General features: G+C 41.2%; 1 protein-coding gene across 2 annotated transcripts in view; it reads left to right on the top strand.

Moving 5' to 3' along the window:
• PHACTR3 (phosphatase and actin regulator 3) overlaps positions 1 to 24038 on the top strand; it is a 113932-nt gene extending 89894 nt beyond the window's left edge. For both annotated transcript variants that reach the window (XM_040609248.1, XM_040609247.1), the window contains exons 9-13: positions 14656 to 14711; positions 18550 to 18611; positions 19473 to 19613; positions 21353 to 21429; positions 23440 to 24038. In XM_040609248.1, coding sequence (XP_040465182.1) covers positions 14656 to 14711; positions 18550 to 18611; positions 19473 to 19613; positions 21353 to 21429; positions 23440 to 23455 — 352 coding nt within the window. In that variant the 3' untranslated portion in view covers positions 23456 to 24038. The remainder of the gene's footprint in view (positions 1 to 14655; positions 14712 to 18549; positions 18612 to 19472; positions 19614 to 21352; positions 21430 to 23439) is intronic.
• Positions 24039 to 25273: the final 1235 nt, after the last annotated feature.

The raw sequence follows: 25273 nt of genomic DNA, 5'->3' as shown, positions 1-25273 counted from the left end.
GAGTCACCTCCAGGATTTAGATGTCTGGATCCCATAGGCATTAATATTCCCTATGCTCTTCCTTGGTGTCAGGCAGTGACACACAGTTGGAAATCCTGTTTTGTACCCAGTGGCAGACAGCACTGTCCTTACAGTCAAGGGGACTGAGGTTTAGTGTCTGCTACCAGGGTTATTCTGAGACATTATTCAAGGATAAAAATCAGAAGGAAAGGGAGAAAGCTCAAGTTTTGTCAATGTCTCCAAGCAATAAGTCAGTTTAGCCTCCTGTTTACAGGGCTTTTTAGGTCCAAGATAGCTGCAGTGTGCCTCAAAAACACATCTTATGAGAGGTTCAATTACATCTGTACATGTCATACCTTTATCTGTCCCTTTCTTTTAAGGACTGAAGAGCTCCTGAGAAAGGTACCCTTTGTTCCCTTTCAGGTCTTCAGCAAAAATAGAACCAGCTTCACTAACGTGAATCCTTGGCTAGCAAGTAACAAACCTAACTGCCTTGAGTGTGCAATCACAAAAGGACACTCTGGACAGAAGCTCTTTAACCAGAGGTGCTTGCTTGCTTCAAAAATGAAGCACACTGCATGCACAATTAATTATGGAGCACCCTATCAGCTCTGAGCAAGAGCCATGATCTGCAGCTGAACCAGAAAGTGCAATTTGCTGTCTCAGACCAGTCCACAGCACATTTGGCAAGAATTTTTGAATATACTAATGAATTTATAAAGGGTTGCAACAGAGAGGACTTAGTCCTGTGTGCTAGTTTTTCATTTGAACAACATGCACATGACTCAAGGCTGCTCTCCGTGCAGGTTTGTTTTGCTAAGGATTCAGTGTGCACCTCCTGTTGAAGATGTTTTGTATTTACTTTGTGCAAACATGGGGAAGTGTCATTGCAGAGGGCAGTTACTTCTGCTCAGGGACAAGAAAAAGTTTCACGTCTCAGGCACAGTTGAGAGATTGTCTTCTGGGAAGACACTAACTCCTTGCACTACTCTGTTCTACTTCCCTGGCTCCAGTGCTGGGAACTCGTAATCAAATGTGTTTTCCACAGCACAGCAAACGCAAGGGCAGCAGGTCAGTGCACAGCAGGGAAGGGAAAAGCAAAGCAGCAGGTATAAACACAAAGAGGAATATCCAGGGCCTTTTCTGGGACACTGAGTCAATTCCTCGAATAGGTCTTTTAGCATAAATAGCACATGTGAAACTAGAAATAAAAAAAATCAGGGTTCAGAAAGGTGTAATGTATCACAAGGGAGCATAATTTTGTAAATAAACTTGCAGGAAAACTGCTAAAGGAAGTGTAATTAAATAAGGAAAAATAGTTTTTAGGGAAGAAAATAGTGCACTTTTTTTGCCCTGCCAAACTGCTTACAAAGAGCAGCACGTTGTCAGGTGCAGACCCTCTTGCAGAAATCAGGTGTCTAACATGCCTGAAGATCTGGGCCCCAGCCCTGTGAAGTGACAAGCAGTCATAAACCAAAATGGAAATCTGCAGAAAGCCAATAACGCTCTGTAATGTTTCATCTTATACTGGATTATGATTCAGGTCCTTAAGCTACTTTGGATGTGGAGCACAAGTAATTACAGAAAAAAAATAATTTAATTTGCAGAGCTTAATCGACAGGGATCAGAGTAAGCTGCTCTGATTGTCACAACCATTTGTGCTGGTTTATGACAAAAACCTGATCAGAACAAGGTGCTGTAGCAGTTGTGAGCTACTGATAACCCAAGTGCTGAGCCAGGATTCAGGCATTCGTGGTGGCAGCCCTCACCATTTGTGAGGATGGTCACTGTGTTGCTGAGATTATTTAGGATCAGGGGTTTTGCTTTAGACCTGTTGATGAAATTAAGGGAAAGTGTTTTATGCACTTAAAGCCAAGCACTTCACTGTAGTTGAAACAAAAGCATGATAGGATCAACAGTGTGTATTTGAAAGACTATGAGCTGGTATAAGCAAAAACTCAACCAGAAAGGGGTATGGCTGCATGTTTTTCAGTTTTAATGTACCCAGTTTCAGACTTGCCACTTGAAATCATATAAGAACAAAAGAGGGAGAGGTGTTGTGTTGGTTCTCTCCTCCGCTCTCCTTTTAAACCTAACCAAATTTATATGCAGACTGGATATAAACAAGTTTCACCATAACTGTTGCTGTGAATTGCCTGCAGAATACCTGAGCGGATAGAAATCACTTTTCCCACAAAATACGTAGTGTGGGTTTTAGTTTGGGGAAGGGAAGAGACAGAGCTTTCTTACTGTTCAGTGTCACATTGGCACACGCCGTACCTGAAGGGCATATGGCTGCTACCACTAGAGCAGTATGTTACCATTGATTTATGGGGCAGTGTTGTCAGATGCGTCATCTGCACCTTTGCGTGAAGAACTCGCGCATGTTTTTGGACTCTGTTCCAAGAGCTGGCTCACCACATGTGATCTAAGGAAACTGCAATTCATACAGTGCAGTTGCTAGCCTTCCAAATATTGTTAGTTACTACAGGCTCCTTCTCCTGCGGCTTTGAGCACAACTTCTGTTGCCTGGCTCATTCAAGATCTTAATTCCTCCCAGGAATCAGAGGCTTGGGCTTGCTGCTTTCATATAGGAAAATCTGGGTCAGTCTAGCACAGTTTCTGCCTTTCAGAAATAACAGAGAAGGCAAGGGGGGTGAAAAATGAAGGCAATAAATATTTAGAAAATAGGGAGGGGAAGGGAATGAGGGAAAACAGGTCAGAGCAGAAGGTCACTGTTTTTTAATCAATTGCTACTTAATAGATATTGTACAGTCAAATAAATTATTAAAATGTATTCTAGCTAAATCTTTTTTATTCCATTGCCTGTGCCCACCTGGCAAGCTGCAGTTGTATAATCAAGTCTTCTGGGGATTTTTGTGTTTATTTGTGTGGCTTGGGAGCTACTTGGGTCAAACAGAGCACTGCAAGTTTGCTTCAATATTAGTTTTTCAGCATAATTAACTCATCCAAATAGCCAGCACATTTCCTTGACCTCTCCAGACTCTGGTGAGTGTTTTTTTCCCTGGAAAGCACTAATTTTCTATCTTTTCCAAGAGAACTCCCAGATTTATCAATCCATGCTTAAGTATTTATCCAGTGAAATGAAAAAGAAACAGACAGCACCTTTGGAGGTTGAGGACCTCTTCCTGTTGCAAGTCCAGTTATGCAGAGGACTGTATCAAGGCAACAGGGAAACACACCTGCTTGAAGAACCAGCATGTTGGTAAAATCTGAGTCTTAAATTGCATTAGAGACAGGTTACTTCAATCTAATTAGTGCAATGTTATACAAATATAGGAGTTATTTTGTTTTGTTAAAACTACACAAAATACTACTCAGCCAAGAGACAAACAGCTGAATAGAAACATGAGTGCCTCACTGTCGATAAAAAGCCCTCAAAATCAAGACTACATGGCTTACGGCTGAACAACCATTGTCATTTGCTTGAGATAATCACATTAATTAAGCAAATTAAATTCTGAATTAATTAATACATCACTAGTTTTTCAGAAATCATGTTAAAAAAATAAAAAGACAGAATCTCACAACAGTCTTTCCACATAGCAGCTGGTCTATTGCAAAAGGATCAGACTAATTTGAGGGTGCCTGCAAAAGCCATACTCTGGCCAGGCTACACTGCAGCCTTGATAATTATAATTATCACAGGGAGTGGCTACAGTACTTCCAAATACCACCCAACAGGGGAAAAATCTTCCTTCTCAAGAAAAGGTTTAACAAACCAGTACTAATGTAGTAAGGAAAGTTATATTTATAGGCACCATGCAATCAAGTTTAAAGAACTTTTTGCAGCTTGTTTACAACATAAAGGAAAAAGGTAAAGGGAATGATAGATGTGGAAATAACAAGCTTAGGTCTACAGGGATGATCAAAGCAGGAAGCTCAGGGTTAGCATGGACTTCTGGTGGACTAGAACGCCAGCACTCCAATGCCGCATTACCTGTGACTTGCTGTGCATCAGCTGCAATGAAAAAACTTGCTACAAAAGCGTGGAAAACCCGCATATGATGGAGGTCATTTGCAGAGAGTCAAGGCTTGTCCCAGCTTTGATAAAGTCACTGCCCGCTTACATTGCTGTGCTTAGTTTACCCTTAGCCTAGCAGTCACTCAGCAGACCAAAAGTAACTTTAAAGAGACAAAGATGTGGTGAAATTGAGTCCTTTCGCAAGAACATGGAGACCTCACAAAGGTTTGCTGTCGCAGCCTTGCACTTTGACAGTAAAAGACAACGTATGTTGTACCACAAGAAATCATAGCAGCAATGTCAATACTAAATGTTCAGGTCAATAGGAAATGTTACATAATTAAATTCTTACATTTTATTCAATTGAGGAACTCTGATTTCAAAAGCTCAGGATCTTCTGTCCTCACTGAAATTTCCCAGCAACCTCTGTTTGGATTTATACCACCATAATTAAACACAGGATCCTAAATGGAAGACCCTAAAAAGGAGGGTCCCAAAAAGCTTTGGGGAAAAGGAGACAGAATATGAGGGTAACATTTTAAAATTCAAATCCTCTCTGCATTTTCATCTAAGTTAGCCTGTCTATAATGCTCAGTGTCACGCTTTGTGGCATCAAGTGACAAGTCATACTCCTTACACAGCCCAATTTAAAAAGAAAGAAAACCAGAATCACTAAGATACCATTTGCATGGGAAGTGAATAAATCCCTGGAGGGTCTGCAGTTCTGGTATTCCACACAAGACACTTTGCCACGTTTTCCTATTTTGCACAACAGAGATAGCCATATAGACCAGCTTTGCAGAGCACTATGAGACCTGCTGGTGAAATAACTACAAAATATATGATTATTCCTGTCGTTGTGACCAGGGGAGACACATTCCTATGGAGTGCTTGGGCCAAGTCTTTGAGTTTTCAATGGAATTTCTCATTTCACTTTGCATGCTGACAGCAGAAACACTCTTTGCGTTGAAAATCAACAGATAACATCAAGAAAAATTTTGAAAAAAGCAAAATATTTAAATAAACACGAATGCAGTAAAGAAGCAGGATTCAGAGCATGCTGTGGGCAAAGGCTGCGTGGCTCTGGCCAGCCTTTTTTAATGACAGCATGAGGGCAAGCTGTTGGGTCTAGCTCTGTCCTGAAAAATGCTGGGCTAACAATAGCGTGCATGAGAGAAACAGAAAATAGTACAACAGATGGTGATATGCTATCTGAAGGCAGGGATATCCCATCCTTTTGGAGATGCTGTGTGGGTGAGTGACAGGCGAGAACTAGAAAGTAGTTGTGTTGCCAGGGAGAGTGTTCCCAGAGAGATTCCTGCAATTTGATAGCAGGTGTGCAGTCATACACAGTCCCAGCAGGGATTGTCTATCCCAGCAGCATTTGCAACTTTAGGAATCACTACCATTTAGGGTTTTTTTCTTTAGGGATTACACAAAGCCAAGATAGCACTGCATTTCCCTTGAATTACTTCAGTAATTAAGAAAGCTGTCCCTTGGCATAAAGCCTGACACTACAACCAGTTTGCATGCCCTCTCCCTGCCAGGGTTTGAAGCTGCTGGGTTAGTAGGCTCACACAGCTTGGTACCACCAGCTCTGGGGTAAATCCTTGCTATTGCTTTATGCAGCACCTTGCAATGGCAAATACGCCTGCAGATGTTTATTTGTCACTGCAGACTTGCAGATTGCCAAAGGGTCCCTTATATACAAATATAGGTTACAGCAAACAGAGAACTGTATTCTCCAGAGCTCACATTGCACGGGGAAATCTCTCAGCAGCTTATATCCATGGCAAGAATGGCCATTCTCAAATCATTTTGCATTAAATGAGGGGGTGGAGGAGAATTTACATCTAGTCAGCCTGCCTCTGCTGACAAGCTATGCATACCAATATTTATTTGTCTGCTCTCTGCAAATCCAGCTGTGGTTTCTTCCAGTGACCCAAATCCCACAGCTGTACATTGCAGTGGCATTTGTTGGTAGGGGCAACTGTTTATAGGTTAATCGGACAGTATTGCAGGATCTTAATGCTAGCTGTGCAACAGTGAGTATCCTTGCTGAATTCAGGACATTTTGGGACAGTTGCATCCGTGTACAGTATCTCTACGTGACGGACTCTGGAACATAGCTAGTGCTACAGCACAAACTGGCATGTCTTTCTGTGCTCCTGTCTCTGTTCCCTCTGACTGTGGTGGCTGAAATCGTGTTCTTGGCTGCCCAGGAAGTTCAGTCATGGGCAAGCAGACACTTCATTTCTTACAGGGCTCAAGGGGGGCAGGCAAGACAGCCTCAGTCTCCCTGGAGGAGATCAAGCACGATCATTGTGTCAGGTATTGTTTATACAGTGAAGTTAAAACATAACTTCTCTTTTCTTTCCTTTCTTTTTGTACAAATCATTACCCAGTAAGCACCCAGGAGTATGCAACTGTTTCACTAGGGGTACTGTTGCTCAAGCAGTTACTATCCAAGTTGGTTTTAGCATCACTTCAGCAGTAGCAGATGCCTTTATTTAAACTAATATAATGGTAATACATACATAATGGGATAGAACTAAACCCCTCGGATTTATATGATTCCTTTTGTTTGCTTGTCCTGAAGCATCAAACCCACAATGTTCTCAATTTGCCCAAATCTGAAATATGTAACATTTCCCACGGTGGAGGGGGGGGCGGGGAATAAAAGGCACACACAGGGCTACAGAGTTCTACTCCTGCTTCTGAGGGGGGAAAAAAAAAGGGGGGGGGGGGGGGGGGGGGGGGGAGAGAAAAAAAAAAAAAAGAAAACCCCTATTGCTTTGCAATGAAACTTCATTAACCTTTTTCAGTGCCTTGCATAGTGTGACCAAGATCATAATCAGCATGTGGTTTCAGCTGGAAGACCCTTCACATACATTTTAATACGCAGCCTTGAGCCCTCATTGGCTTTCAGCAGAGGAGTTGCACTGGGAGTATGCTCCACTTGCACTGTTCTTTGAAGAGCATGTTCTTTCAGCAGTTTTTCTTGCTGAGCTATTTTTAGCTTGAGTGTATTCCCCAAACCAGTTCTTTTCCCAGCTGTAAGGCAAAGCAGGAACAAGAGCAAGCAGTAATGCTGCTCATGCTGACATTGCTACCAAAAGAAACACTCATCAAACTACACACTCGGAGCATGTCTTTGGCTGAATAATCAGTTGTACTTTTCTCACCCTAATGACTAAATATTGTAATTCTATTACAAACAGGAAAGATCCACTATCTAGCAGCTCTGTTAAACCACCGAGTGGAGGAGCAGATGGAAAGGAAAGGAGAAAGCTCCTGTTCTGAAATAAACAGCTATTACACTCACACCCTAAAGTAGGAGCATTAATTCTTGTATATTAACCAATACCTCAACAAAAGATGAAACCCTTTACGTTACGTTGGTCCTGGAATGTGCCACAACATCCTCTGAGAGTTCTTAACTGCATGTTGAGACAGGTATGAAAGCAAAAGCCTCCTGAAGGTGTTGGAGGGGTGCTCAGCATCTTCACTGAGCTTTGCAGCAGGCCTTTGAACTGAGAGGCAGGCTCTACTCTCCAGCTGCATCTGGCCTTTCTTCCTCACACAGAGAGAACTATGAAACCAAAGGTCAAATACAGCAGGGCTTTCATGGGTGGTGAAAACAGTGATTACCGTAAAGCTGCCTCCATTTGAATCGTCTCACATAATTAGATCCTGGCTCTGTTGGTGTATTTCAGCCCACACAGTGCTTATCATCAAGTAACACTATGCAACAGCAAACCTGTCACAAGGATGTAGGTCGTTCAGGGACAGTGGGTTATGGTACAAGGGTCACACTGGGCAAGTGTGTAGTTTTTATTCCAACTGAAATCTGAACTCCTCATTGCAAAGCTTATACCACAGAAATTATAATGATGGACAATTGTAATTGCCTGGGAGATAAGTGACAGCATATTTGACTGAACTCTTCCTGATTTTCAGCCTTGAAAATCCAGACAGAACTAAAGGCCAAACAAATGAATAAGATATGTAATTAAGGCAACATATACGGCCTCTGCATTTATCTAGCATCTTTTACTGGACACCTAAAGGCAGTTTCTTATTTGGATGCAAAAAAAAGTTTATGAAGGAACATAGACACAAACACTGGGCAATTTTAAAGCAATGAAGCTTTTGCGTGCAACTTTCAGAACGTGTCATACCAACCCACCCTTTTCATGCTGCTCTTTAGCCTCTTACTATCAAAGAATAGCAGCAAGTACTCTCATCCTGTTATGGGAAACGCTGGCACGTCACTCAGCAACCAATTTTTACATGCTCCAGAATTACCTTGGGATAAAAACAAGTGTGTGTCTCCATGCCTGCCTTCTAATTTTGTACATATTGTAAAAGGCAAGTCCCTCCTACCGAGGATTTACCACTACCCGTAATTGTACATTGCGAGCAGTACTGCACTGCCACAGTGCAGTGCGTGGGTGACTCAAAGCCCTGGCACACATCCTCTTCACAGCTACTTATAGGAAGGATGAAAATAAACTTCTTGTTGAATTGAACATGATGTTCTGGTAATAGAGATGCCAATTTAAGAGGCAGAGCCTTCACCTCCTGAGGGGCAGCAGACACAAGCTGCTTTATGAGCAGCAAGCACAGGGCACTCTCATTTCTCCTCCCTTTGCCTGGACTGGAGCTCTCCTGTGAGAGGGATCCTCCCCACCCCCCCCCTCTTCCCAACTATCTGCAAAACTATCCGTCACAAGAGACAATCAATGCAATTGCTGCTGGCTATAGCTCACTTACTGGAGGCTGGATTGATTGCTCACTTGTCAGTCCAGAGTCCACAGGCACATGCACGTGTCCAAGTCTACCCATTCTACCCCTCCCTTCACAGAAGATTATCAGAATCACATGGATCTAAGTAAGTAAGAGCAGAAACAGAATTTCAAAGTATGTCTTTTTGGTTTCAGCTATAAATCCAAAAGAAATCCAGTTTTATGACAACAATACATACAGGGCAACAGACTCTATACAAAAATATATTTGGGAAACAAAGGAACACATTGTGAGGTTTCTTATCTGTCCTCAAAAACCAAGAACATGACCTTTTTTGCACTGGATTCTGCTGAACGCTTGCTAGGGTCTGCCAGGCAGGTGAGACCGCAGATTAGTAAGGGAAGCTAGAAAGGAAGGACCGTCCGAGGTGTGGGAAGTCAGCATAGCCCCATACACACACAGGTGAGCTGTACCTCCTCCACATTTCCCTCTCATCAGCTATTCTGTGCCCACACCTGCAAGCCCACAGGTTGCTGTGGCTTTGCTGAAATGCAGTTCCCACAGCAGACAAGAGACATTGCTAAGGTTAACTACGAGGACAGAGAACTTGGCAGCATCTCCTGCTTATAGGACTTATTGATGCATTGCCCATCTGATAGCAGACCCTAGGATCCTAGCGACACGCAAAACCTCGGACTGCTGGGGATTCAGTCACCTGTAACAGTCCAACACCATCAACCTTGGTGTAATGCTAGTCCCAAGACATTAATTCCCATAAATGTGAAGGAGACAGTCAGACTGTGTGAAGTAAATATTGAGCTATCGATCAGCAGTCACAGGCACATGTGAGAGCTGTTTGGCTCATGAACATGTGACCTTGCTCCAGAGGAGACAAGCAATTAGTGGTTTTCCCCTTGAAGCTGACTCCAGTGTCTGCACCTGTGCATGTGTCCTATGTGTTAGTTAGCAGGATCTCAGACTGGACGCTCGTGGCAGAGGGCTGCTGCCCACTCCACCAGACCAGACACCAGAGACTTTCCCACCCATTGGGCTGGTAGGGGCAGGACTCGTTATCTCCCTGGGCAGCTACATTTTTTTGCTACAATTATACTGCGCACGTGTAAGTCAAGGGAAACAGCCAGACACGCATAGATTTACTGCCCCTCTCAGAGCCAGCATGGAGCGCTCATGAACGTCACAGGATTTCCATGCACTCATTGCATGGAGGAAACAAGTATGAGGCCACGTGCAGACTCTCAGCACCTGAGATACTTTGAGACCAAGAGCACACATGGCTGTACCTGCAGGGTGTTTTTGGGGCGAGCCACATGTGACAGAGCTAACCTGCAATGGCCTGCTCCTCTCACCCTCTGGAGTACCACTGCAGAGGCAAAGTTTTGCTTCTGAGAGATGGCAATGTGTAAATTTATCCAGTCACCTGGCTGAGCCAAAATTATGAGAAAACGTTCTAAATGCAATCTGAAAATACACCCAGGACCCTCCCCAAACTTCAAACAGCTGAAGAATACCTGGTACTTGAAGACGTATGCTAACTTTGCACAGAACAACAATAACACAAAAACATTGTCATTTTTTCTGAACTGAAGAAAAAGCTGTCCACGTAGTGTCGTGCTGCCACCCTCCTACCTTATGGTGACTGCTTTAGCATTACGACAAAATGTTCAGATTTTGGTCTCTATCCAAATCTGGAGCATCACTGACACATGTATCCAAACATTACTTACAGGGAAGCAACATTGGTGCCTCCAGTTCTGCTCGGTTTCCCCAAGGCAGGCACAGTCACCTCCACTGAGGCGCTGCCCCTTCAGCTCCGCTTACTTCTGCTCTTGGCATCCCTTGGTTTAACCTAATGGGGAAGCAAGTCCCTGGAGTGGATACTCCTAACATCCATAGCATAGTATCATAGCAGTATCAATGACAGTCCATGAATTTACACCATGGGGGATCTGGATAGAGGTAGGACTTGCCAGCAAGTGACTTAAGAGTTTTCAAGAAAGTTTCAAGACCCTTCCAAAACCAGCTGGCCCTGCAGAGGTGCTCAGAGGGAGCACTCCTGCCTCAGCAGGCAGTACAAAAATACTCAAACCTAGATTTTTATATCATCCAAGAACACAACAGCATTAACTGGATGCTTTTCCCAAAAGCAAGAAACAGGTATTTAAATTAAAATCAACAGAAAAACCATTACTGTGACAGAAGTGGTGCACTGCCTTAGTGCCGCCAGTGGAGCTTAGTCACCTCACTGAGGTGAGTCCCATGGGAGGCTCTGAGTCCCTAGGTGAAAAAAATAGAAACAGAAAGCACAGGACTCACCCAGCCATGTCCAAGTCCACGTCCACGTCCACCTCCATGTCCAAGTCCACATCCACCTCCATGTCCAAGTCCACATCGTAGCAGTGCTAGAGCTTCCTGCCCACCTCAAACTTCAACATGGCCCCCAGCGGGCTGCGGGCTGGCCCCGGGGTGGAGCCCTGCAACCGCCCACACTCAGGTGCAGGAACTTTGCTGAACCGAGGGGAAATGAGTCAGGACTTGAGTTTGCTTCAAAATGGCCTGCACTTGTGTAATACAAAATCTTCCCTCTGCAAAGCTTGTAGAGCTCATCCGCAGTCCGCAGAAGGTTCAGGTTTGAACCTTCACAAAAGCTCCATCATGGCAGGTGCCTACTTCATCCTCCGGGATGCCACACCAGCTTGGGGATGCAGTCTGCTGATGATGGTTATTCAGCTGGAGTTTGTTTCCTTTGAACATAGGAGACATGAGCATTCCTTCTCTTAACCTTAACCTGTCAGCCCCTGCTCCCTGGCCTGCGCTCCCCAGCAGCGAGGAGAGCCGGCTGCCATTTCCTCAGCCGGGTGTCCCTGAGGCGCAGAGCGCCCGAGGCCGTGTGGGGCAAAATGGCCGCCGCCTGAGGGACCACGCGAGCTCATGTGTAGGGGGTGTCTTTTGGCCCTCTCAGAGGTGGGATTTCATATTTTAACAGCTTCAGAGAAAAATATGAAATAAATACCAAAAAGAGAGCACTTGTAGCTGAGAAGAGCACACAGAGTTCCACAGCTGAGCCACCGACCTGGCAGGGGCTCTCGGAAGTGGACTTGTCCTTACGTCCCTCTGGGCCCGGCTCAGGGGAGTTCTGAGGGGAGCCAGAGGTGCGGGGGGTGCTGCACATCCCATCTGAGGAAATGAAGCGTGTCTGGGGCCACCCGAACCCGCAGAGGGGTGAAGCACCCTCCATCCTCCCAGAGCAACTCGGGCAGGACACGTCTGCTCCACAGTGAACCACCTGCGGCAGCAGCTACTGCTTTGCTGTGATGGATGATCAGGCAGGACAGCGGGCTCTGCGGGCAGGCACGCGCCTCTCCCAGCGCAGGAGAGGCCATCCTGCAGAGATGGCCTCATCCCGATTCACTCCAGCGCAGCCCAGCATGGACCCACAGCCCCCCGGCCCTGGCGCACCTGTGGCTGCTGCCCCCGTTATAGTCGGCAGCTCGGCGGAGGCCACTGGAGCCCCTCACTGTCCCTGTCCCCGCAGCCCAGCTGCCATGTGGCACAGCTCGGGCGGCGGCGAGGGGAAACGGGGGGCGTTCTGGGCAGAGAGAGGCTGCTCCCAAACAGGAAAAATGACAGAATCAAAATGTCCCTACAGCTTGGCAGCAATGATTTAAGTAGTGGTGCCACTTCTTACTAGTTCATCGTGCCTCTCGTGGTATTTGGGGTCTTCACTCTACAGCTTTCCAAAATCCTGTTAGAATTTTATTTTGAAGAAAACTACACATCTCATTTCGTGACTACGACAAAAAGCTTGGAAGTGTGGCCCATGTGTCTGAAAAACTCAGGAAAAGAATTGGAATACCCTCTCACTTGTATATGCCTGTGTGTATCTGCACCTTTTCCTTCTGTTGTGGGGAAAGCAGAGGGTGTGCATAGAAATGCCATTGTCTCTGGGCACCTACCATCTATTGAAGCCAAAAGGGAAAGAGGGTTTTAAATAATTAACCACTGTACATATTATAACTATTTATATATAAACATACAGAGCATTCATATACATATGCATTCTCACACTGCTTTAGTAATTTCTGTTAGGCTTTTAATCCCTCACTTTAAAAGGGCCTCTGAAATCTAATGTACAGATTCCGGGGGATCTATCAATCTCGCATGGAAGAGCTGTAATTAAGAATGGCTTGAGAGAGAGGCATGCAAGCAGCAGGTCGGGTGGACCTTTCATTTGCAGATAAGCTCTCCGAGTAAATCATTCTTCCCGATTTATAGTATGAAACACACATTAATCTCCTTCGAACTAAATGTAGCCAGAGTTGTATCATTTCTGAGACATACAGGGAAATGAGGGAGGAGTCCAAGGGTAACATGAATTAAAAATACACGTTTAAAGCCTTTAGTAGGGCATTTCAGCATCATTCCTGTTTCAGCTCAGATTGTTGCAACTTCCACTGCTGGAGTAACTGACTCATTACTCCAAATAGAAATCCAGAGACCAGGAGAAAAACCTTAGGTTATACAAAGTATATGAGCAGGAAGAATGAAAGTTAAGCTGGAGGTGTTCCTAAGCACGAGAGCTCATCATCCAAGCAAGCTTGTTGGTGTGAATCTGGTACAGTAGTTGTGATGCCTTGCTGTTGCCAGAGATGAGAGCTTTCCCAGCGATCTCAGGGAAATTAATCAAAAAGGATAAGGACATGCATTCATATTTTGGGCTGTTGGTCTGACAATATAAGAATACAGAGTTGATTCTGAAGGTCTTTCTTAAGGTTTGTAAAACAAGGAGAAATTATAATCAAGTACTTTACTGGTTCTTTTACAGTCTGTCAACAGTTACTTCATTTTTTCACCTCTTGTATATTTGATAAAATGTAGATCTTGTTATAACATCACTTTATAATAATTCCTTTATTTCCTGTACACAGTAGAGGGATAACTACTGCAGCAGTGGTTTGCAGTGTGATCCCTGCTCTGAATATTTCTTTGTCTCTGTAACTTCATCTCTGGCTTGGCAACATCTGCTGGAGAGGAGACGATGAGAATCCGTAACGTTGCCAGAACGCAGGCCAGAAAGCATCATAAACTCTTTCCGATCTGCTTGCTGGATTATTACTTGAAAGCTAGCAAATGCAGCATGTGTGTGTCTGCGTAGGGGAGGGGTTCAATTACCTGAGATTCTCTGCAGATATTAGCAGTGTCTCGTGGGGAAGTCTCATTTAGTATGCAGAATAAAATCGCTACGGCACTGATCATATGATTTGAAGACTCAATCCTGAAGCAGCACTACTGAAAAGGGGAGGTGAAACTGCATAAGACACTCCGTTCAGACAGCATGAGGCTGTGAGCAGCACACGATTTTTATTCAGCAGGCAGGAGAGCTGCTGGATTGGTCTGTTAGACGTGTAGTCGGGAAACCACAGGAAAGCTTTATTTCTGGCAAGTCTGCATTTTGTCAGGATGCACCACTGGTGTTACTAGAGAAAAGGAAGCCCGCTGCTATGTGAGATTAAAAAGCAGAGGCAGTGATAACTACAGAAGATCACTGTGAAACTCATTTGATAACCACCTTAAATATCCCCTCAAGAGTGAATTTAACTGTTGGGAGAGCACTGGTTCCAACTGACTGAAAGTATGGTGAAAAGGATGCGTGTTCTGAGGAAGCGTCTCACTGACAGCAGAGCAAACTAGAGGAAGAACTTCTACCTGCATTGCTGACATTTGGGAAAAATAATATAAGTGATCTGGTGGCAGGAATCTTGTATTTTTTGTTTTCTTCCTGAGTCCTGGAGAGGGATTTTGTAGTCCCCTCCCCAAGGAAAACACCAACCAGAATTCAGAATACTGCAGACTTTGCAAAGAACAGGCATGGTACAAAATGTGATTTTGGTGTTTTTCCGCAGGCGACTCAGCCAAAGACCTGCTGTTGAGGAGCTAGAAAGAAGAAATATCCTTAAACGTGAGTATTTTTTTCCTAAAGTATTTTATATGTGCTTGTTGAAACCAGTGATTGCATTTCTAGAACATATTAAAAAGACAAATTCATTCACTGGAATTATTTTCTGTATCTAAAACCTTTAGTTTTTCACGTCCTGAGTTTCAAATGCTGCAGGAATCAGAATTTACAACTGGATAAAGGCATGCAATTTTGTATGGAAAAGAATGACTTGTTCAAATGTAGGCTTTGAAATCATTTTCATTCGGATCACAGTGTTATGGATGTCTAGGAGGGGAATACAATCGTAGTGTCACACAGTGCAATGAGAATTGGACTGACATTTTTCAAGATGGGGACTGTCATGGCAAACCATACACTGAATACTACCAAGGCTAAAATGGAATGGAGAAAGCATCCTTGCAGAGGTGTGATTCTCCTAGCAAGTACATTCATATCGTTAGAGAACACCCCAAAGACAGGTCAAAGAAAAACCATTCTGAGATATTAAGAGTTATTAGAGGGACAGTTCCAGGCCTGTTACAGACGCTGTCACAGGGGAACTTTCTCAGCACCTCTCAAATACATAAGGCTGAAACTTGCAACTCTTTTCCTAAAGATTGGTGTTCTGGCCTGGGGATCAAACAAGTGATGAACATATAATCCCTTTCCTTACAAGTGCTGGGAATCCTCTACATTAGGGGAAGATGAGAGAGGGCTTTGAAATTGTCTCCATTGTGGGTCTTGGGGAGGAGGGAGGAGGGAGGAGGGAGGAGGAGGAGGAGCAGGCCCTCTGCTTGAATGGAAAGTATATCACTTCTGTTATTTTCATGGTCTATTTAGTGTTGAGGACAAAAAACAGAATAATGTGAACAACAGTTCTCATTAAACATAAACCACAAAGCCACAGAAGTTTGTCATACACGCAATGCTGTCTGTGCTATTTAATTCATATTTAATTATCAATATGATTGTAATTTGCTACGATAAAAGCTATCTACCTTTTGTTACCTAAAATTTAATGTTTCAGAACTTTCTTGGTAGTTCATTGAAAAAACCTTATGCTCTTGCCATTGAAGTTATTGGAGATTTCATTTCAGTTTTAACACAAAGGAATTCCACAGTCAACTTACATTTATCAGTGTTTTCAGTACCGTTCCAGTGCATACAGGGCACATGGTAAAATTAGATATATCTAACACATGCATAGCTAAATGAAAAAACAATACATTCTTTGCAAATGTGAATGGATGAACCTGGCGTAACTTCACCTGTTATCTGTGACAAGAGGCAAGAAAAAGCAGTAACCCAAGATTCTGCAATATGTGGGTCCAGATTTTTAAAAGTCAGTACCCAAGATCTCTGAAAAGCTGTTTCTTTGGGTTTTTTCCTGGCTAAGGAATAGCTGATCTCTACTGAAAAAAGATCTGTTCCTTTATGTTTACTTTTTGAAGCATGCTGGTTACATCCTTAATCTGGGTTAAACTGACCAGCTTTAATAATAAAAAAGTTTGAATACATTCATATAATGAGCTTAGAGACAGATAAAGCAGAAAGAAGATAAAGTAGAATTAAAGATATTTCCTGAATGCCAGCTAAGCATACTGGTCTAGATTTGTGTTTCATTTAAAAAGCTCCCAGCATGGAGCAAATTCATTGACTCCAGTACTGTTCCAATGCATACACCACACACAGTAGAGTTAGATGTATCTCACAAGTGCACAGCTAAATGAGAAAAAGGATACATTCTTTGAAAATGGGAGGTTGCTCAGGCTTTACACAGCGTCAGCTGAGATCAGAACCACATCTATCTTATTTACCTCTTCCATTATATAAAAAGCTAGGTACCTTGTAAAGAGCTCAGGTCATCACTTGGCTGTCAGTTGTAATCTTATAAGGCTAGACAGATGCACCGACTCTAGTCTCAGTTATGAGTGAATTAGTAAATTAGTAAAGTCACCTATTAACAGGTATATCAACAATCTCATTATGGACTTTAAAAACACCTGGATTGGGTCTGGCATACAAAGCTGTAGCAGTATACATGCCTTCAGTGAAATTACTACAACCTCCTCCAGGTTGTAAGGGTTTGTACAGTTACGTTGCATTCACAGAGCAGCAAAATGAATTACAGCACTACACACGCCACTTCATAATTGGGAGTGTCTCTCTACCGAGATTTATAAAACCAGCCCTCACTAATGAATGGATCTAAGCGTAGGCAGGGTGATGTTGATGGGAAAAACCTCTCTGGTTTGCCTTTCTAATAATGCCTGAGTTTTATAATGCTCTTGCTAGCATTTCCTACCAAATCTTTTTTATTTTTTCTAAAAGAACTATTTCTTTTATTTCTTGGAGCTGGGGATAAGCACTGAGCCTGAGTGACTGTCTCACAGAAGTGGGTCACTCTACATGTTTAGTATATTTGCAAAAGCAATTTTTGATCAGGAATGTGTATTTGTGGGTTTTCTTTAGGAACTCTCTCGTTGCCTATCAGTGTCATATCTTAAAAAGGCACTACACCACCGAAAATCCTCTTAATACATAGGAATATCTACTCTAAAAGGGGTGAATTAAAACTAAATGAAGCATATTAGTAACTTCTTGCAGGTACCTCTACATCTTAGAATACACTCTACTTTTTTAAGCCTGTTCTCTTTATAAACATTCCAGAATTAAATAGCTGGTGGTCCCTGACAGAGCACTAATTTTAGCTGTCTTAGTCCCTTTTAAATTTGAGTGCCTTGCCACTGAACTGTAATAAAGCACATTATAGTATTTCAGTTTGATTTGATTTACATTTCTACTATAGCCAGTTGTAGCTATGCACTACTATGTTATTTTAAATAGATACTTACGATTGTATTTCAGTGTAATCTAATGAGCATATAAATAAGGGAGAATAATTCCTCATTGCTAAAAACATAATTTTGGAAACTCACATGCAGTGCTAGTGTTTTTTCCAGGCATATTAAAAATCACATGTATGCTTTAACACTGGAAATACCCAATGCAAGTGGCATAATAAACTTCACAGTAGTATCTAGAGAATCCCAGAATGGTTAAACATTTCTCTCTAAGTCTTTGGGATTTGTTCAGGTCATAGGCTTGTGCCTTAATTTAGTAACAGATAGTACTAGAAATAGAAATGCCATTAATTCGTTTCCTAAGGCAGAGGATATATTTCACACAGTGTTACAGCACTCTAGTCTATTTTTAGAGCCAGTGTGTAGGAGTTATCACGGCTTGAATGTTAATAGGCACAACACACAAAAGCAAGCTGGCTTAAGTTAGAATGGAACGCTACAAAAGAAAACCCTGAGAGAATAAAGAGGTTCTAATGTCAGTGGCATATCCTGAATAGCAGAGAAAAAAGGCATGCAAGTCAAAGATAACTACTGTGGCAGTGTGACCGGCTAAAGATATAGCCTGAGAATAAGGCTATACTGGACAGAACATACTTTTCCTGGAGCACATACAGTAAATCTTTTCAGCATCTAACAGCCATGAATGCTTCCAGCAATATGAAGCATAAAAAATGATGACAAACTAAGGAATATTTTGATTTTCCTTCTACATTTTATACAATTGGAGAGCTGGTGTGGCTGCTGTTGTTTTGTTAACCCCCCCTGGAGCTGGAGTTTAGAGCACAGGAAAAGCTGACGTTGGCACTGGTACATTATCCTTACAGAGAGGTAACTGTATGTTTTAACAGAGCACAAGAAAGATGTACTGAACTGACAAAACATACAACTAAGAATCAGCTACTGATTTTTCCGTGCTCATTTTTATTGCCTGGAACTTTGGAAAATACCAATCCTCCTCATGAGGGAAGTCATCTTCTTTTTTATATTCTCCACAGAACGAAATGATCAAACAGAACAGGAAGAAAGAAGGGAAATCAAACAGAGACTGACAAGAAAGGTAAAATCTTGCAATAACTTCTATTAGGTTTTAGAAATTTAGCAAAGCTCACATAATATCAACCAGTCACAGGGTCATTATTGCACAAAACCTCCCTTAATATACATCCTCCTCAGCAGTGCCTGAGATAGTGGTATCTAGGAATATGAATTACAAAAACATCTACCTTATCTCGGCTACATGAGACTTAGTGGAATATTTACATATAAATTTTAAATCAGAAAATGGGTATTTGCTTGCACACTGCCTATTTTGCAACTATCTTGCTAGAAAAGGATGACTTCATTCTTTGTAGCAATCAGTAGCAGAGCTGACTCCCTGTGGAGCAGCAGGTGTGCTCCCACAATAAATTTCTCTTTGCATTTAAGGTACTCTCAGAAGCAGAACTAGATCTTGTTGTTCTGTTCCTAGGGATCCCTACTGGAATTCTAAGCCAAATATGCTGATAACTTGTTAAAGCCAAACTGAAATTCTTACAATTGGTCCAGTCCTGAAAACCTTACACAATCTGCCACTGACTGTAGCAAGGAACCCCTACAGAATACGCTATTATACATAGATGATCATAAATTCATGACTCCTTTACTTAGTTAAACACATTTTATCAATATCCAGGTTAAAATATTTTCCTCTTTTGTCCATTATAAAGCCATTGTGCTGCAGCCCAGAACTCCATTTAAACCACTAACACTCTCCTAACAACCCTCTGAAGGACTGAGTATTTCCTTGGCATTTCCAAGGATTTTTTTCCCATATGCATAAGTGCACGCTAAGCTAAGATGGGAAACAGAAAATGTTGCACGTTTTACCAATATGCTTGTTATTAACACTGGTTTTATTTTACAAATCTATTTAATGCAGCTTAACCAGAGACCTACGGTTGATGAACTAAGAGACAGAAAAATCCTGATTCGATTTAGTGATTATGTGGAAGTGGCAAAAGCACAGGACTATGACAGGCGAGCAGATAAACCGTGGACAAGACTATCAGCAGCAGATAAGGTACTGACATAATTAGAATGACATATTACTGCTTTCTACTTGCATTGTCTATAACGGTATGTCAGATTCTGCAAAGACATTTAATCTCTGTAAATGTTACCATTATATTTTATGCAGAAACCACACTGACCAATGCATACTGTCATAAAAAATACTATTTATAAAAATAAAAAGGCTTCTACCCAGCTTGTCAACTGGGGAGAAAGAAAAAAAAAACAAAACCCAAAACAAAAAGGTGGATACGATCTTTCATAATGGTTTAGGGCTAGAACTCAAACATCTCCAATTACAATAGCCGATACACTATTAACATTTATCCTCAGACTTGAAGTTTTGCCCCAAACATGCAAATATCCTCCATTATGTTTCTAAACATGCAAATATTTCCTTTCCTGTTTCCTATAAATACTCAAGGAGTCGTTTGATCCCACATTTTCATGAATATAAACAACCACTCATTTTTGTGCCCTTGCATACCTGCTACGTAGCAGATTTACATCCCAATTTCACTTTCACATCTAGATGCTTGAGTAGTAAGAAAAAAAGTTCGGCATGATTCCAGATAGAACAGTTGCTGAGTAAGTTTCAGGGCTGCAGCAAGCAGAATGAGTAGGAATGCCAAGATGATTACTGGGTAAAATGGCAAATGCAGAACTGTTTTGTCGTGAGATGTGGAGATCAAACAATTCACTCTCCATTCCTGTGTCTCCCCAGCAGAAAGTGCAACAAGCAGGTTTAGAGGACTCATATAGAAAAGGAGCAATGTCTTTCTAGGTGTTCTCCTGAGCTCACTAAAATGGTGAATAAGCTATTATATATTAATTGAAAAAATATTTTGTATTTTCCCTGTACATACTGGGTATGTATTAAAATTTGGCTTTTCCTGTTTTTACTGGTTTTGTATTGTTAACTAGGCAGGTTTATAAGCTAAAAAGAAAGTGACAGAGTTTAACTGCATATACTAGTGGCGTACATCAGGAATGCAGGGTTGGGAGTTTGACCATTGCATTGACTGAAAAACTTCTGTTTCAGAGACAAATACATGTTTTTTCCTAATTTTCCTTTTAATAAACCAAATCTCTGATATAAAACATGAACCATAGGTACAAGCCTCATAATTTTAGGCAGCTAAACTACGAAGTACCCAATATAAAAGAATCTGTGAAAGCATCAGTATGTTCCAGTTCACTTGCAATTGCCATTTAAACACAAGAATGCTCTCACTTTTATAGTTTTGAAGTTCCTTATTAATCTGAAAAGACACCATTTTTTCTTCACTTATGACTGTGCAATCCTATGGATACAGGTGATAACAGTCTGGACTGGCATTTGCAAGTTGTGGTAAGGCAAATGGTCTGATCTTTATTAAAACTGATAGACACTCAAATTCCACAAAAGTCAGTTGACCAGCTGATCAGTTTCTTAGCAACTTCTCTTAATTATTAATAAATTTTAACAGGGATCTTATTAAATGTGAGACAGTAAGCACTGTGGGTTTATTCTCCTGTCAGAATTGCTTCTAGACAGAAGCGACCCTGTCAGCAATCAGTAACAAATAAGTATCATATCACCAATAAATATAACCTAAATATTCAGCATCTCTACTGGCATGGTATGCTTTGCTATACCTAATACCAGGTATTTCGACTTTGGAAAACTCCTGTTCTGCAAGTCCGGTATTTTGTAGTGTTTAACAATTTATTTTGTATTTCTAATCTTCTTCTATTTTTGATTCCTAGGCAGCAATTCGGAAAGAACTAAATGAATACAAAAGTAATGAAATGGAGGTACATGCATCAAGCAAACATTTGACAAGGTCAGTTTTCCAGCTATTTATTTCCAGTACCTGCTGCCCGAGTCCTGAATCTGTAGATCTTGCTCTTACATGCTGAATGTGGGAGAAGAATATGCAAAGAAAGCTCTATTTTAAAAGAAAACAGAAGCATTTATCTTCCTGTTTAGCACCTGGCTTTTCTGTTTGGTGGTTTGGGGTTCTTTTTGGGTTTTTTTGGTGGGTTTGGGTGTGGTTTTTTTGATTAGCATGTACTGACAAGCCCTCAGACCTTCTCCAGAACATCACTCAGCTTGCGTTCTTTGCGCCAAAGATTCAAAACCTATGACAAAAATTAAATGTAGGGTATAACATTAAAAAAATAAAGTACACAAACAATACACTGTATAAAGGTTTTTGAATTTAATGTACTTGAGTGTGCAACCTTATCACAAAGGTTGCAACTTCCCTGCTAAGAAACGTAACATTCTACATACCGTAACAAGCCATACATAATGCCCATCAGTAACATGTTTGTTCTACTTCGGTTTGTTCTAACTGGTTCAGCCTGTAGCTGTCAGTATCCCTCAAATGTCAGTCCAGTTGCTACTGGAAGGAGCGCAACCCGCCCTGAGCACCCTTAATGGCAGCCCAGCAGCGAGGTCAGGAGAGAGCACTGCTTGGACTCTCGGCACTCTGCAGCGGCTGGGCTGGTGTGAACCTTGTCAATATAGTGCTTGCTTCGCGTGCCAGCACTGATGACAGGTACTATGTTTAAACATGCAGGAAAACATTCATTTCCCTCTTCTAACTGGGGAAAAACATGAGGGAGGCTGATTCCACAGCCATTGTTACTTGCAGAAAGACCTTGTTAGTTAGAGAAAAACTGAAATAGCAATTGGTTATTTCCTACAATTTCTATTAGGTCTCTTGAGCAAGTCCGATTGCTCTTAAAACACAATCTTAGGAGTTGCTGGGAGCACAGTGTGCTCTTGCCATGTCTGTAAGGTGTACTTGCTGCTAAATTAAGTTGCCTGACACTGCACTAGGGAGCTTGGTGTGCAGTCTGGCATCCTGGAAGGCTCATTTCAGCAGTGCCTGGGCCCACATTTCCACGCTTATTTCGGAATTGGCAATGAATTCCAGCTTTAACTGAGCTTTGGATGTTCAGTGAAAAGATGGTCTAGACAAATACACTTGAGTCACAAATACAATGTATATTGATCTAATTGATATATTTATAGAATTCCAGCCTGTTCATGCAATTGTTAGGCCCTTTTAATATTACAGGACTAACACTCAATGTTTATGGCAAGACACCAATGCACTAATAGAATGAAATAAGTGGAAAAAAACAATGGAAAGGCTGCAGTTTAAGTCTGAAAGTGAGATATACATTCTCCAATTGAAGCTACCTTGGGAGTTTAAATAGATTATAATGATATATTTTGAAATTTGTTCAGGATATTAGGAGTAAACAGGCTTACAATTTACAATTAGTGCTACAGCATTACAAATGATTGGGACTTTAATTACGTATCTCAGCCAAAAGAACAAGCCTACAGAGCAAGAGCAGATTTATTGCAGACAGCCTCTTAAGACATTACATTAAACCAACAGTATGTCTTCATATTTTCCAAAGCATCAGCACAACATTGCTTAACTCTTATAACAGGATCACTGCACAATAAAGAACATTTCTACCAATGACAAACTGTGGTTTAACTCCTAAAAGAAAAGAATCAATCCCACACCTGTATTTGCAATTGCATTCCCAAGTAACTCTAAACTTGTTAAACTGGGCTTGTTAGACCGGACCCTGAGGACTGTAACTGCACTAGTGTCATGGCACATGTCAAAATGTGCTGGTGAAAATTAAGACTTAAAAAGTTGCTAATGTTCTTCAGTACTGTTACTGTACCTTTAAAAAGAATTAATAGTTTAAAAAAAAACAACACCCATTTTTTTGTTAATCTAACACAGAATTTTTAAAAATTATATATATTTTTTAGTTAATTTCAAAGTGGTTTGAAAAATGTCTCTTATTTCTCCTAGATTTCACAGGCCATAGAAATTTTCTTCTGAGAAGAATCTGTCTTTACTTTTTGATATTGCTGCTGAACACACATCAGGGAATATATAAGTCTTTCCCTAAAGTTCAGTTCAGGATACCTTGATGTTTATGTGAAAGAAGGACTCTGCAGATGAAGTCTCTGCAGCACTTACAGAAAGAGACACCAGAGATGTACTTCGCTCTGAAGTCAGAAGAGCGATGGCCTGTGGAGTGGGATGATCTGCTGAAAAAGACTGAAGTAAAGCTACTTGAAAGAACCTACTACTCTCCTTTAACACTTGTTTTAAACTGTTTTGCAGTCTATCTTGGAAAAGGAGATGTTGTGCATGTACAGGCTTTACCATTCCAAGGCCTCTGACATAAATGGACATGACACACTGTCATTCAGTATTATGTTGACAAGACATTTTGAACTTACCGCAATTAGTTTGTAAAACACTTAAGTTCATGTTCTAAAAACTAATTTAATGTATTATAATTTCATTCTTTTTTATATAATGTCTAACAGAATCACAGCTGCAAGCATTTTTGATTCCTGTTACTTTTGTTCTTTAATTAAATGACTACTTATTGCAGGAAATTAACATGTTTCCTAAAGCTCTTTTTTTCCCCACAGAGATTTGGGAAGGAAAAAGTTTACAATTATTATGCACCAGATCATATCACTTCTTTATGTACACAGAGTCTTCAAAAGGATGATCTTAACTAAATTTTCCATCTTGTGGAGTATCAATGTTTTGAACCAGATCCTAACCAGCATAACATGATTGTCATTCTACGTAAGTTGAGGTTCTGGCACTCTGAAGAATGACAATGGAGTTCACTGTTATTCTCATTCAAAATTACTTAAATTGGACAACTATAGACAGAAGTGTAACAATGTACTTTGATGTTTAGCAAACAAATAATCTAATGCTTTCTTGACAGTAAGAAGAAAAAGGTTACTAAATGCTAATAACAGAGCAAATAGAACTGGTTGAGAAAAATGTAAAGCCAGACATTCTAATAATGCTCAACATCTAGAAGTATCTGAGAATTCTACTCAAATTATTACTAAAATGAAAATCAGAAAACAAAAATAACAACTAATAGCTAGAAAGCCTGCCTGACAAGACAGCAACAAAATGGGACACACACAAGACAAAAATTTCTCCAGAAGTCTTAAATGCTATCCTCTTAGGAAGTCGTTGAATGTTAACACCATGAAAAAGGCACTCTCGATCTTGTAGCTTCATTGAGATGATCTCCATGAGGCACAAAAACAATAAACAAAATAGGGTATGTAGAATTGTATAGGCTATTATTAAATTGCTGCAAGGTGGTGAATAGAATCGATGCAGAGTGGCTGGACTAACTTTCAATTCTCTTCTGCTGCTCAGTGTGGGGATGAAACAACAAATATAGTGCCATTTGTTGGATAAACTAACACTGATGAATGGAAAGTAAGAACATACAGTGCAACGCTTAAAATGTATGTCAGAAAGGGCAATGCTAGAAGAAACAGAGGAATCATGGGAGATGTGGTGCCCAGGACCAACGAAGCTTGCTAGCTTTGTTGTAGCTAGCTCTAATTTTGTACAACTTTCTAACGTTCAAAAAATTATGTGACCTATTAGTTGAAGACTTGAATTACCTGATTACTTCCTATCCAAAGACTTTTTTCCTATTTATTGATATTTTATAACCTGCTGAATTACAAATTTCTGGCTTTTCACAGAAATATGTAACATTATAACTAGCCTTTTAACATACTATTATATTTATCAATCATTTTACTTTTATTATTAATAAAATACTATTAATTCTAAACAACAA

The sequence above is a fragment of the Falco naumanni genome, chromosome 10 (assembly GCF_017639655.2).
Source record: "Falco naumanni isolate bFalNau1 chromosome 10, bFalNau1.pat, whole genome shotgun sequence".
Lineage (NCBI taxonomy): Eukaryota > Metazoa > Chordata > Aves > Falconiformes > Falconidae > Falco > Falco naumanni.
Note: the sequence above shows the minus strand (reverse complement) of the source record. Positions and strands in the feature narration are given on the sequence as shown.